This window comes from Fragaria vesca, linkage group LG6, assembly GCF_000184155.1.
Source record: "Fragaria vesca subsp. vesca linkage group LG6, FraVesHawaii_1.0, whole genome shotgun sequence".
Classification (NCBI taxonomy): Eukaryota; Viridiplantae; Streptophyta; class Magnoliopsida; order Rosales; family Rosaceae; genus Fragaria; species Fragaria vesca.
In genome coordinates, this window is record NC_020496.1 from 24,926,042 (window position 1) to 24,940,783 (window position 14,742).

The 14,742-nt window shown below is 36.8% G+C and overlaps 3 protein-coding genes across 3 annotated transcripts; 1 reads left to right on the forward strand and 2 right to left on the reverse strand.

The window, feature by feature from the left end:
* Positions 1 to 1,323: 1,323 nt before the first annotated feature.
* On the reverse strand, positions 1,324 to 4,110 carry LOC101310718 (probable complex I intermediate-associated protein 30-like). Its single transcript, XM_004303681.1, has 8 exons — positions 4,015 to 4,110; positions 3,716 to 3,779; positions 3,481 to 3,594; positions 3,180 to 3,230; positions 2,864 to 2,955; positions 2,326 to 2,406; positions 2,093 to 2,191; positions 1,324 to 1,731 (listed from the first exon to the last, which is right to left on the reverse strand). The coding sequence occupies exons 2-8, from the start codon at positions 3,753 to 3,755 to the stop codon at positions 1,543 to 1,545; spliced, it is 666 nt and encodes a 221-aa protein (XP_004303729.1). The 5' UTR covers positions 3,756 to 3,779; positions 4,015 to 4,110; the 3' UTR covers positions 1,324 to 1,542.
* A 4,606-nt stretch (positions 4,111 to 8,716) lies between these two features.
* LOC101292332 lies at positions 8,717 to 9,128 on the forward strand. The gene has a single exon (XM_004305724.1). It carries the CDS (start codon positions 8,817 to 8,819, stop codon positions 9,126 to 9,128), a length of 312 nt encoding a protein of 103 aa, XP_004305772.1. The 5' UTR covers positions 8,717 to 8,816.
* Positions 9,129 to 12,804: 3,676 nt separating this feature from the next.
* Positions 12,805 to 13,299, reverse strand: LOC101311013. The gene has a single exon (XM_004303682.1). It carries the CDS (start codon positions 13,233 to 13,235, stop codon positions 12,849 to 12,851), a length of 387 nt encoding a protein of 128 aa, XP_004303730.1. The 5' UTR covers positions 13,236 to 13,299; the 3' UTR covers positions 12,805 to 12,848.
* Between the last annotated feature and the right edge of the window lie 1,443 nt (positions 13,300 to 14,742).

The window sequence follows — 14,742 nt, forward strand, 5'->3', positions numbered from 1 at the left end:
CACTCAGAACTTCACGACCGGTCATGGTGGACCTCCGATCGCGATCTCTCCGGGCCTTCTTCATTCCAACACCGTCGGGGGAGGTCTAGGATCACGTCAGGGAGAAGAAACGGCGTCGCCGGCGCTGGAATGGTGGAGAAACGGCGGAAATCCGTACGGAAAACCCGTACAGACGTCCGCACTTGATAATCCTTGTGTGTGTGTATATATATATATATATGCTTTAATAAAAAGAAATTGGAAAACGAAAATATATAAGGAAAATAATAAAGAATGTAATAAATTATTATTGAATTGGAAAGTCTAGAGAGAAAAACTATAATATTTCTTTTTGTATAATTATTGTCCTTAATAGTCATTATGTATGAGGATATATATGTCATTTAATAATTCAAAATAGAATGAGGTTTAATGAGCAAATTTAAAGGTCTCAATAACCGCATTCATAGTATAAACCACTTATTTCGATTTCGAAATCGAAAAGAACAAAGCACTGTTTTAGGACCATTTTGATCGAGAAATGACAATATTAATTTTGCTGCTATAAATACTTTCATTAACGTTCAAACTCCCGAGGATTCTGTGGTAAAAACTAAAAATATCTAAAATTTATATTTGGGCAAGCTGAGGGATTCGTTGAAATTTATAGAATACTTTCTTGTGCAGGAACAGCAGTACACTACCGGCCAGTCCGGCCGGTATACCTGAACCCCATAAGCTCATTCTTGATGATGCTGAAGCTCGTCCCTTTTTCTCTTAGTATGGGGGAATAGTGGCACTATGGCGGTTTGGGAAGAGCTAAAGTGTTTGCGGTGGCCGTGAAAACTTCTTCCAAACCTTCAGGCTTCAGGCTCTTCAAGAAGAACTTGGGGTGAAAGCATCGGTGAAGAACTTCAGAAGGACGCTGTTGAAAGGAATAGAATCAATAGATCGAATCATCGAAACCAAGTTTTGTACACTATAAGGGAACTACATAGAATACTCCTGCGTGCTTGTAATCTTGTATATGATTCGGAGGTTTTGGGTCTCATGTGGCACACACTGCCTCACTATGAAGTTTTGTTAAAACGAGTTGTAAACCAAACACTGATCAATTGTTTTATAATTTGTAAATCTGATCGAGATTCTTTTTGAGAATTATGCATTACATTTCTTTGACCGTCATCTTTGTATATTGATCTTATTCACCATTCATGCCCTTGCATTAACCCAAGTTTTATTTAAGGGGCATGCGTTTTTTGTGCAAATCACGTCGTTTACAAATAGAGAGAGGACGACATAAAAATAAAAAGTTACTAAAATAAGAACTTTGGGAACTTTTTTGCTATTAACACACATACCCTCTCATTTGTAACAAAAAGCAATAGAAAACAAGAACAAAAAAAACTTGAAGACATTTAACTTGTTATATTATAACTGCATCTATGCCTCTTTTCTCTTAATCAGAGGAGCAGTGGCATTCATTTTGTGTATAAACTGTTACTAATAAAACAAAACATGAATACAACCGAGTTTCACTCTCCAAAATAGCTTACAAAAGGATCACTCTGTTCTTAAAGCCTTTATCCAATCAATTTCCAGCTTGAAATCACCTGGACCAGATCTAGCACCCGGGACACCACCTTCTGCATTCACTGAGAGAGACATACCAACAACGCGAGCAGGATTCATTTCCATTTCTGCATCTATAACATTCCCTCTCCATGTTGGCAGATAACGAGAAAGAGGGATCTGGAAGATGATGCAAAAATGAACAGAGCTCCCAAGTCAACAGTATATTAATATTGCCTAAACAAGGTTGTAACACAGATGCATAAGCTGTAACTAAACAAGGTTTTCATTGATCCAACAAATGCATAAGCTGTAAATTGTTCTGGTGTTGTGCTATTACTATGAATTTTGGTTCATTCTATACCAGATGATCAACAGTATTGTGAGCTAGGCAGAACTAAATACTGTTTTCTTTTTCTTTTATTTGTACAGAGGCAGGAGGATTTTGATAAGCCAACAAATAAGAAATGGCTATGTATGAGAGAGTTACGTCCAAGTATCAGAAAACTAAGCAAGACATAATGAGGTAAACAGAACTTGCCTTTGCAATGTACCAGTTGTCTTTGGGTACAAAAACAAAAGCCTGCCATATATTATCTTCTTCTTGTCCAGGGGAATTTACCCAGTTTTCTGTATAAATCTGCATATGCCAGTCCAACAATAACTAACAATAGTGAAAAAAGAACAGAAAAAGAGAGAGAACAGAAAAATGGAAAATGGAAAGACAATCCCCTCGGGCTCCTCTCACTACTTGATCAAGACAAGAATAATCACCGTAGATATGTAGGATCTTCCATCTCCTTTAACTTTTAGTGATATGGTATCATATGGCTCTAAATCAATGAAGCCATTGAACTGCGGAAGAAAATAGTACATTTCAAGCTAATGCAAAGAAGTTTTAAGTGGATACTACTATGCTGTAATTAAATCATTCCATCATTTTGTGCTGAATTTGAAGCAGGAATCCAATGTTTTGCATTAAGTTCTGTCTTATTAGAAGAACAAAATTAAAGAATCTGCACTGTGGTCAGCACACATAGAACTCATACTGTAATACAAGCAACAAGTTTCAAGTTTATCTTGAGTCTCAAAATTGAAAAACAAAATATCTTCACTCATCTTTAGGAATAGGTGAATCAATCACTTCCAAGAAAAATAAGAGAAACACATACTGTTATACATGAAATTCACATCAAGAAAATTGAGAATAAGAACATTATGGTACCAGTACTTTAAAACCAAACAGGAACCTTCATTCACTACTTAAAATGCTACAGAAAAGCTTATAGCCAAGTTGGAAGTACCGTTCAACCTTTTTGGACCGCATTCCACAAAAGCCACTCCTGTTCATCTTCCATTTTGAACCCTCAGCAAAATCCGAAGAAAGGTTACCAGAGAAAATTCCTAATACAAAAGGTAAAAGTGAGAATGGATTCCTTAAGTAAGCCCATAATAATCAACTAGATTATTGAGGATTCACAAGCTTTGAAAATTCATACGTTATATTGTTATCCTAAATTCCTCCACCAAGGTACTCACATGCCTTGTCGCTTTGGCAATTTGTAAAAGTCAACAATTTTTATGGTTTCCAGAAACAATGACATGCTTCCATAAGTATGGAAATTTACCATTGGATCCATTTCCGGTATCTGAGATCTCTAAAGATGCTGAGGACAACCCTGCAAAATCAATAGACATTGGACGCGCATATCATTATCAGCAAATTAATTACACACCCAAAGCGAATTATCATTGAGATCAATAAATCAATCCAAAAAGAAAAAACTGCAGGTCTATCAACCGACACAAAGCAAATCGGCACCATGGGATAATCTTGACTGTGAATCAATTCATGAAGTGCACAATAATTCCTAAATCCTGTTAGCCGTTTCTTATGCGCGCCTACAAAGGAGAGATCAAACTATGTACCTCCATATTCGGAATCCGAATATAAATGCCACTTCTTCAACTCATCCTTGGATTTGAAATTAAATATAAATCTCTCAGAGGGAGGCACCAGGTCTTCGACATTCCATGTGAGAGCTAAAATTGACATTCCATGCACAAGAAACAGAACACTGATGATATAAATATTTTGTTGAAATAGACAGGACTAATTCAATCCCCGTAGAATGTCTAAGTTGCACAAACAGGACTATAGTACCTTTCTTGGTTGCTTGCAGAAGTGATCGAAACCTCGACATTTTTCTTTCCTCAGAGTTCCTACACTAACAAAAACAATCCAGAAATTCATATGTAGTATAATAGAAATTCTGAAGTCCGAGAGAATGACTGCGGAAAATTAGAAAACCCATGAGGAACACTACACTCCAAAACCCAGCAGAGCAGAACCCATCTACCCAAACCCAGAATCAAGAAAGATAAAAACAAGATGATAATCAAAAGGGGCTTTGTGAAATCTCAGTTCGGAGTTAGAGTTCAAACAGATAGAGAGGGGCTTACCAAAGATGGTTGGAGAATGGAGACGAGCACCCACCGAGTTGAATCCACACTCTTTCACTCTCTCACCGCTTACAAGTGAGCACATCAACTACCTGTGTATCGATTACGATGTATGACTTGGTTTTTCTATTCCTGATTCGATCTAGGACAAGCCCATTTCTGTGTCAAGCCCATATCTTCGGAAGGACTGGCCCACATTTCCATCAACGATTCCACCCCCCTCTCTCTTTTTTCTTTTTTTTCTCACAGGGCACACAATCTGTGTTCGTACGTACAGTCTCAAGGACAAGGTAAGAAAACAAAACAGAGTAGTGAAAGTTTAAAGAAGACTCGGTTTAAAAAGGATAATGGATTAGTGATCAATACGAGAGAAATGTATCTTAGGTCAAACAACAAACAAAGTTGTACCGATACAAAAAAAAAAAAAACTACAAAGATTAAGAAAATACCATAATGGCATAATCAACTTTATAAACAAGAAATGGAAACAACAACGACAACATTGAGAAAACTAAAGGATTATATGTAACCAGCAGCGAGCTAGCCTTATGATACATCACCATACATTCATGACTCAAGTTTGATTCAAGGGCCTTGACCCAATATTGTTTGATATATACCTTTAAACCCTAGCTAGAGTAATATGTACCGAGTTACGTACACTCCAGCTACATCAATGGGAAATGCCTCCACACCTCCAATCCTCATATGGGTTGAAGTAACAAGACCCCAGCCCCCTGTTGTCCATAATAAGTTCATCTTGATCCTCCATAACCAACAACGAGGTATAGTAACTCGAGGTCGTAGTTGGAAGTAAAGCCCTAACCAAGTTAGTTAGAAATTCATTACAACGCGGCACCTCATCCACTTTCTCATTCATCATCTCCTCTATCATTTCCTCAATCATCTCCTCACTCATCTCCCCCGCCTCAGATCCATCAAAACCTTCTTGATACGGACATGGCTCTGCAGGTGAAACGGTGTCGTTCATCAAATTCAAGTACCCATCACCTTCCAAAAATTCGGAGCAGCTCGAACTCAAAGGAGTCGTTTCATCTATCTTCGATCCGATCACTACACCGTCGCTTTGGGGGAAGTTTGAACAGAAAGAAGTGATTTCAACGATCATTGATTCAACGACGGCATTGTTGTTTTGATAATGGGCATTGCCGTTCGGGGCCAAATCCAAGTTTCTGTTATCCAAAATATTATCCTCCAAAACCCTAATAGGGGAACCCTTCGAAGGAATGGTTTCAGCTATCATAGGTCCGACTACGGCGCCATTTTCTTGATAATGGACATTGTCGTTTTGGGAATAGTATGAACTACTCGTCGACGGAGTGCTTTCCACAATTATAGATCCAATGCCATCTCGAAAACTGATGCCGTGGTTTTGATCATTGCCATTTTGGTTAGGAGACAAACCGGCGAGGTAACGATCGGCGACGGCGTCACAGCTTGGGGTGCCGAAGCCAAAAACCCTGCCGCATTCGGAAACAACGACCGCTGCGATTTCGCTACCAGTGAGGCTGCTGAGTTGGCCGGCTTTTTGGAAAAGTCCCCTCTTGCGCTTGGAGAAGGTGACGTGGCGGTGGTCAGGTGCTTCTACCTTCTTCATTTCGACCTTTCTCCGGCCTAGGGTTTTCTTTTTTGTGCCAACGGAATTGCTGGTGCTCTTTGCAATAACGGGAGCCATGGCGAATTGATTGAAACGAACTCGAAGCTAAGAGTTGATCACAAGGAGACTCTTCACAGAGCGCGAACTCTTTTTCCTTGTTGTTTTTAGGACCGACTGTATTTATAAACGAGAATGAGTATCCTTCCCTCTTTCATATAGGAAAAGGTAATATAATTCTTAATTAGCAATATTGGCTGTCCAAATTAAGTGCTACCATTGTGCCTAAAGCTGAGGCAATATATTTACAGAACAAAAGAACAGGCTCACAGCTTATCTGAATGGAACACATACAAACAGAGAAATAGCACATTAAACCAAACTGAAACATAATGAGCATCATGACCTAAAATATATAGCAACTTGACCTAAATGTGGCCTCAGCTTGATTCTGTGAGACAGTCTCGAGCTCTCGATTATTAGCTCATTCCCTAAACTTATATTGTAGCTAGCAAACCTCTCAATGTACCACGTACTCAAAAGTGTTATATATAACCCTGATGCCGTCATCATCCAACTCGACTCTTTTGCCTAATTAATAGTCTAATACAAAGCTAAAGCTTTTATATTTACTCTAGCTAGCTACTTATCTCATTCTACTTGATTTAACACTCTCGTCTTCGTGAATATATAGTGCCGTGTGATCACTTAAGATTTTCAAAAGTTTCAAGCTAGTTAGATCCGAGTCAATATATTTAGAGAAATTTTATTCACACATATTTATACACTTAAAACATACTCAATAATTTTTTTTGCAAATATTTTCTTAATCTTCCTTTTATACCCTCATTATACATTTAAAGAAATAAATTTTATCGAGAATACAAATTTGTACCAAATGAGCACGGACCTTCTTCTTCTCCAATATATATTAAGTCACAACAAAACATATGATGAATGAACAATAGATATTAATGAACTAATATATCATGAAGACCTCTTTCATACTTTGATTCTTTGATTTCTCTATACTTCATATAACGCGAGAGATAGAGAACCAAATTTTCCTTAATTTTGACTCCTTACTCCTTACTCCGGTGCTTTTTTCATCTTTAACCAACTTTACCTTGCCAACCCCAACTTCAAAGCTAGCTCAGCCATGACTCCAAACGTAACTACTATCGTAATATGCTACAAATTAATGATGGATGGGATGGTTTAATTATGGTTTCATTTCAATATTGATTAATTTGATTGATAAAATGAATTGGAATTAAAAAATTAATAAAAAAGATTATGGAATATTGTTATGCTGTTTAGACTCTAGTATAATATCTATTTGGTTTAATGTTAGCTTTCTATCAAGGGTAAAATAGTATTTTAAAAAGATTCAAAAATAAGGTGTGTGTATTTAGAATTTGGCCATGTGTTAATAAAATTTCTCATGGAGAATATGTTTCATTTAGGGGGTGTAAAAGCTGTTACGGTAGCGATCTGTGGTAGCTTGCTTTTGCTTGTCATCAAAAGGCCAGAAGATGTAACATTTATGGAAAACTTGCGTCCGGACTAGTATGTACGTGTGTGTCCGGATTCTTTCTTATTTACATACTTTTGGCAATGTAAATCATAATATTAACCTTTCAAAAATTGGATTAACCAATAAAGATCACATCTGTAAAAAATCAATATAAACAAAATTTGTTTGCTCAGTCAATTGCATTAAACAAATGGATAGTTCTGGTGAAAGTTAACAGTCTCATGATTATCCGTCAATTTGTTTTATACATTTAGCTAAGCGCAAACGATTTTTGTTTACTTTGATTTTTTTGCAGAGATGATCTTTATTGGTTAATCCAACTTTTGAACGGTTAAAATTATGATTCACATTGTCAAAAGTAAAAGAGAGTTCGGATGCACACGTACATACTAGTCCGGACGTAAGTATATTTTAATATTTATAGTCTGCGTTATTTTATGGAACACTTTCTGCCTTAATTTGTGTATATGAGCTTATATGACCAACGCAAACGACCATTCAAGTCGTGTTGCAAGATATATGTATGGTTCCAGATTCCTTGCTTGATTTAGTGAGTAATTGAAGTACATGATTTAGGCTCAGTTTAGTTTAGGATTCATCGATCTTATAATTTACTGGTAATCAATTAACTAACAAATAGAGCTATATATTGCCGAAAAATTTTGTATGCACCAATTCACGATGCAAGTGAACCGAATACCTAATATGCAAAATGAGCCTTTTATTTGATCCATCCATTTATGTAACACTATCATGTATATATGCGGACGTTGTTAACAAAATTGAAACTCAAAAATCTAGTCTAAGTGTTTCAAACACAAGATGTGAGTACCCGAGATCGAAGTAGTTATGAGCTAGCACTTAGTCTGATCGGAACAAAAATGAAAAGGCTATAGGAAGAAATTGTCGGATTCCAGTCTTTATTCTATCTCGCATCTCCAATTAGGTGATTTGCACATTAATGGTGCAAGTATACCTTAGCGTATAGATTCCGCTCATATATATATCTATAGCTCAACGTACTACTTGTTAACTTAAACTTTGTCTCCAAACCCCGGCCTGTTAACTTCATCCAGGTACCATATATTCCTTCTTCCTTACTTGGTCGTGGAGATGAATGTGAACACAAGCAAACATATGGCAATCATTAGTTTTGTTTATTTAAACTTCTAGATACACATTAAACATATCATAAGCACCTAACAAGCTTGGATGTTTATTTGAATTAGCATATAAAGGGTCGGCAATGAAGAATTTTCTAGTCATCATCTGATTGACCCATTCACAAGTTTCACTTAATCCCAAATCCCAAATGGGAAAGACAAAAGCAGATTAATGAAGATGATACTGACAGACCAAGATAATATTAGTTGCTGAACAAGAAAATTATTGAGCTATTATCAACTTTGTAGTCACGGTATGTTGCCTCCTCAAAAGACAATGCACATCAGCATAAACAAATTAAAATTAACAAGGTCACGATCATTAAGTTAATGACAGAAAAAAATATCGTTAATCAACGTCTAATGGGGACAAAGCAGTAGGATATCATAGCAAGGTACGCAGAGTACTTAGTTCTGTACTCTCAACAGACCAATATAAACTCCAAATAGAAATTATCCAAATGAAGCTTTAGAGGGTTTGGTAACCATGGGAGTTAGAGGCAGTAGGTTGAGTCAGATCATTGGAGTGAGCAAGAGACTGAGATCGAGCACTCCGGTTATGACTCCTAGAGGTTATGTGCCTGTTTGTGTCGGAGTCGATGGTGATTTCCAGCGGTTCATGGTTCATACCAAATTGCTTGGACATCAAGAATTCATGGAGCTGCTGTATAGATCAGCAGAGGAATATGGTTTCTGCAATGATGGGGTTTTAAGGATTCCATATGAAGCTAAGGATTTTGAGGAGTACTGGATGATCAAAAAGTCCAAACCAAAGATTTTCAAGGTTAAACCACTCTAGCTAGCTCTAGTATTTACAGGATTCGTGTCAGATCATTGGTTATTGTAATTCTTTTGGAATGATATGTTTCTTCATGATCAGGTTGGCTTGTGAATACAAATTATGCGCAATTTTTCTAAAATTAGAATTTGTCTACGATTTTGCTAAAATTAGGATTTGTAATACTTATCTTCATTATTGATTTTGTGCCTATATTCAAATGCATGATGGACTTCAAAACATGCATCTTTGCACATAAACATACTATCAGTACAAAAACGATGTGTAATTCCCATTAGCAAATCCTAAACTTTGTAGGTTCGCATGAGCAACACCAAGGCCAAGAGGTTAGCTAGAGAGGTATATAGTAATTTTAATGAGTCTTATTTGTTCTTCTTGTTTGAATGAAACATTCAAACGCTTTGTCTTTGATGCTAGACCGATCGTATTATGACGTGAAGTTCTTTTATATTCCATATTAAAGACTTTACTGTGGAAGTGTGAAGTACTCACTCTATTATTTGGATAATCAATACTGAATTAGTTTTCGATCATATTTATGGCAAACCAAATAGTTGTGTGTCTGTTTGTTTACATAAGCATTTGATGTCGCATTCTTGTCACAACTCACAACTTGTCCTGATTGCTTCCAGTCATGGGGTCAGCATCAGTTTCGGCCATAGTGTTTGCCTCTGGGCCAAAATAGCCTGCATTTCCTTCTACAGTCTACACCTTCTATATATCTCATATAATTAATTTCTTCAGCTAACCAATTAGCCCCTCCATTTCTGTTCTCATATATAATTATATTCCATTTGTGAACTAAAACTAAAGGATATATATAAAACTCCTAGAACAAATGTTAAATGACTAGAGTTTTATAATCTCATTAACACTATCAATGAACAAGTTTCAAGTCTCAAACATCTCTCTTTGGTTTTTTCTTTCTTTCTTTTTTCAAATCAAATTGATTAGCTTATCTTCGATCCCCTTGATTTAAGCTTTTTTGTATGGGTGTTCATAAAACAATTCTGTCGACCCTAATCCATCTACCATGCACTTTGCCAAATTGCAAATAGCCTGCAGGTACTCTCAATAATATCGAACAAACATAAGCCTGTGGGCAACGCCCATAGTATACCGCACACAGTATATTGGTCTACCCCGGCCCGCCATCTGTTGTCTACGTACTCCTGCTTTCAGCCATTCATTGATTCATATGATTAATAAAGAGCATCTCTGCACACAGAGTTAAACTTCTCAGTGATAATCGTAAAGATCAATGATATTGCATCTCTCGAAAATGCCAGTTTTCCTTGTAGCGTTAGGTCTCGGTCTTATATATCACTTTACCTTACATTACCTTACAGTTTAGGTAATCAACCATGTGGTTTCCTTGTTTCTTCGGAGAAGACTTTTCCTACTGTAATTTGGGAAATAATTCAAAGTAAGCTTAATATATACGTAATTAAGTTCTGTCACCAAACGAACTTAATAGTCAAAAAGGATAAAAAAGAAAAAAAAAAAAATCAGAGATGGTTTCTCAGAGGTATGAGATCGAAAAATTTGACGGGAAAATAGATTTCAAGAAGTGGCAAGCAAAGGTGCAAGAGGCCCTTGTTGTGCAAGGCTTAGCAAAAGCTTTGGGTGGAAAACCGGAATCTATGAAGGAAGAAGAGTGGAGAAAGCTTGACGAGGAAGCATGTTCTACGATCCGGTTGTACTTGTCGAAAGAGATTCATCACAGTATCAAGGCAGAGAGATCGGCTAAGGAAATCTGGGAAGAACTCGAGAAACTTTACAGTTTAGAGAGGGCGCTTATAAACCGCTTCAATCTCAAAAAGCAGTTTTATAGGTTAACCATGGATGAAAGCACTACTATACAAGACCATATTAACGAGTTCAGTAGTATTTTAGGGGAACTGTCAAATTTAGATGTCAATATAAGTGAGGAAGACAAGGTATTGGTTTTTCTTGCGTCGCTTCCTAAGAAGTATGATCACTGGGTGACAATTCTGTTGTATGGGAAGAAGACTGTAGTTTTGGATGAAATCACTTCGGTACTTCTGTTCAATGAGAATTATTGGTGTGAGACGAATGCCAACAATCATGCAGGAGCCGACTATCTGATTATCCCTAATTATTTTGAGTGTGACCAATGCAGCTGAGGGCGCCCTAGCTATCTCGATTTTTATGTTGTACATATAATAACATAACATCAGTATTTCAAGAATAAAGTACTCGAATATTTGTTTTACTTTGCTTGCTAAATATTTATTTTTATTTTTATTTTTAATAAATGTGGATTTCATTCAAATGCATGTCGAAATGATCATTACATACCCTCATGTTGTCTTCTACAAACAAATCAAGAAGTTGTCGTGACAAACCATCGTGGTGCATAATTAACTTATAATTCTATCAACAACACCCAAATACGCGAGTTCTCCTTGTTAATTATATGTTAGGTTTATAACAACTTAGCCCAGCCTGTATGTAACTGTTGTAACCGGCCTCATTCTCCATCAATAATGTCTTACACAATGTAGCCTCAAGTCTTTGCTTCCTTTTACATTTTCTGCCTTTTCTTTTCGATAATCCATGAATCCTTTCGCTCCTTAATTTCCAGATAATTACATGAACAGTGCGTTGCTATATATTAACTATACATGGAGTCATGGAGATGCTTAATATTGCAGTAGTTATCAAGACACGAATAGATGAATAAAACTAACCAGCATGCAGGTGCATAAATTCGAAATTATTGAAAGGGGCGGCAATCTATGGAAGATCCTCATCGAGTCATAGTCCTCGTTGTAGGACCAAGAATAGAGGGGACCAATTCAATGTTCATGTACTGTGGGCTAGATTTCTCCTAGTATCACCATCAGCAACAACATCCAATTTGCATATATTTTCCTTTACTCGACAACAATTTGATGCATGTCTGCTTATATCTTTCTGAGACAGATTTAGTTTTCAGGAGACGTTTTCTTTCCTTTTTCTTTTTGAGGCAAGCATTGTGACTTAAATCACCCAACTTGTGACCTTTGTATTGGCATCTCTTGGTTGCGGTCAAAACTCTCAAATTCCTAAAGAAGTTGAATTAATGGAGTTAAGAATTTATCATTATGAGAGAACTTGTTCGATCGGCTTTCTGTCAAATTGCTTCTATGAAGATGACTGGGAATTATTTGACAAAACTCAATTTTTGGCATAAACCATTTTCCTAGAACCGATTTTCTTTTTCTTTTTCATTGTTCTTCACCACACCAATCAATAATTTTCAAGATTTCGTATCCATTACAGCTCCATGCTGATAGGGAATGATGAGCTCTTGGATCTCATAACTTGAGAGCCAGAGTTAGTATAGATAGGCAAATTAACAGACAAACGAATCCAAAACAGATCGAAGTAAACGAAAAATTAGTAAACAAAATACACAGCTGTAGTAAGCAACTGTAGTTCACACTACGCAAGTAGTTTGAATGATCGATGAAGAATTGAATTGATATAATGTTTGGTACATGATCAATTCATGATATCCAGTACTTTCAACATGCACTGCTATTATCAGTAAATCAAAATGCAATGGGTCAAGAAATTCTCGCTGTCCAGAAAAGGACGTACACACACATAGAGAAGCACACAGAAACACATACTAATATTTCTCTCCTACCCTTTTTTTTTTTTTTTTTTTTTTACAATTAGCTACCTCAGCGTCGTTCCCTTCAAATCTTGTCAGCAAGTGTAGAACTCAACAAGCTCATCCATGGAACCCAACTGCGTCTCTGCGTTCTCAAGCATCCACAGCAAGTGCTCAAACAGCACGACCTCGCAAGAAACCACCACTACCCCTTCTTCTTCCTCACACGACTTGTCCACCAGCTCTTGAATTATGGGGTGCTCCACCACGTCGGAGCTCACCATGTACCGCCGCCGCGACTTCCCCACGTAGACGGCGTGAAGCTGCTTGGAGATCACTGCTGCCCTGTCGTTGTCGTACTGGTCGGACGACGAGTCTTCGTTTGCGGCGGCTATGGAGCTTGTGGTGCGAGCCAGTTTGGTGAAGGAGGGCCATCTCTTTATGGCCGACTTGAGCTTGGTCAGCTTCCCTGTCTTGGCCATCTGATCGATATCTGAGAAGGGTTTTGGCTTTGGTGAAAGGTTTTGGGAGTTGAGGAGGAGGAGTGTGGTGAGGGAAAGTGTGAGGGAAGGGGTTCATATATATAAAACCGTGGAGGAGGAGTGAGTTGCATAGGCCCACTGTTCAAAACCAGCTAAGAATGAGATAGATATTTGAGTGCAAAACCAGTTGCGCCTTGTTTGGCAATTTGGCGGGGTCTGAGCTTAGCTTGGATTGGCAGATAATCTCAACTATAATTGCCTTTTCTAATTTTCCTAATTATGTCTAATTTGTACATATTTACAAGGATTGCCCCTTTGCCAACCCATTATTCGTTCTATAAGAGTAGTAGACTACAAGCTCAATTTGCAAAAGATTAAACAAGTTCAATTCTGGGGTCATGCATGGCAGGTGCATAGTTTATCGATCAATTAGACTTATGCTCGATCATTATTCAAGCATATCAGATCAAGACAAAACACTAGGGAATTTTCATGGACCTCATTCTTATTTTTTCTAAGAAATGTTGAACAATCTTAGTTAACAACTTCACTTTAAATATTCCCTTGAATGTTTTAGGCATCTTAAAGTTGTCAACCACTTTGGTGTTTGTAGTAATCCCCGGTCTAGATGTTGCTATGTAATTGATGCGGCTAAATTAAGTAGTATATTTATTTAAGCTTTCATGCATGCATTAGTTAGGTTAAGCATACTTTTAAACATTATTATTTGTGGGTTTAATATATATGACTAAATATATTTACAAAAATAAAAACTAATATAGTCCATGATAGCTTAGTGATAGTCTCCTATTTATAAGTAGAATAACTCATGATAAATTTGTTGTAGCATTTCAGATGTTTGTTTGATAAAAAAAACTAATATAGACAAAATCAATCCTAAAACATGCAGAAGTTTCGTAAACTATCTTCAATTGTTCATCCAAATCTTTTGGTTTGTTAATATTCCCAAATTGGCAAGAGAATAGTGCTGCATCCTTAAAACTCAAATTACAATTGACAATTGACAATGTACCTTTAGGGACAGTTTATATAAAAGGTATATATATATATATATAGGGCTTCTCAGCTGCGGACGTCCGCATTTATTCTTACGGTGCGGATTTTCACTTTACACTCATTTTTCAATTGAATTTTCACATCTCACCATCTAGTATTTAGATACTAATGTATAGATCATCTCTGCAAAATTTCAACCAATTTGGTTATCATTAAGGCACTCAAAATTGCATTTTTCTGTTATAAACATGAACGGTTCAAGTTCGACAGAATTATGTTCATCTATTGGTTTAATCGAGTTTGAGTGCCTTAATAATAACGAAATTGGCTGAAATTTTGCAGAGATGATCTATACATTAGTATCTAAAGACTAAACGGTGGAGATGTGAAAATTCGATTGAAAAGTGAGTGTAAAGTGGAAATCCGCATCGTAAAAATAAATGTGGACATCCGCACATGAGAATATATATATATATATATATATATATAT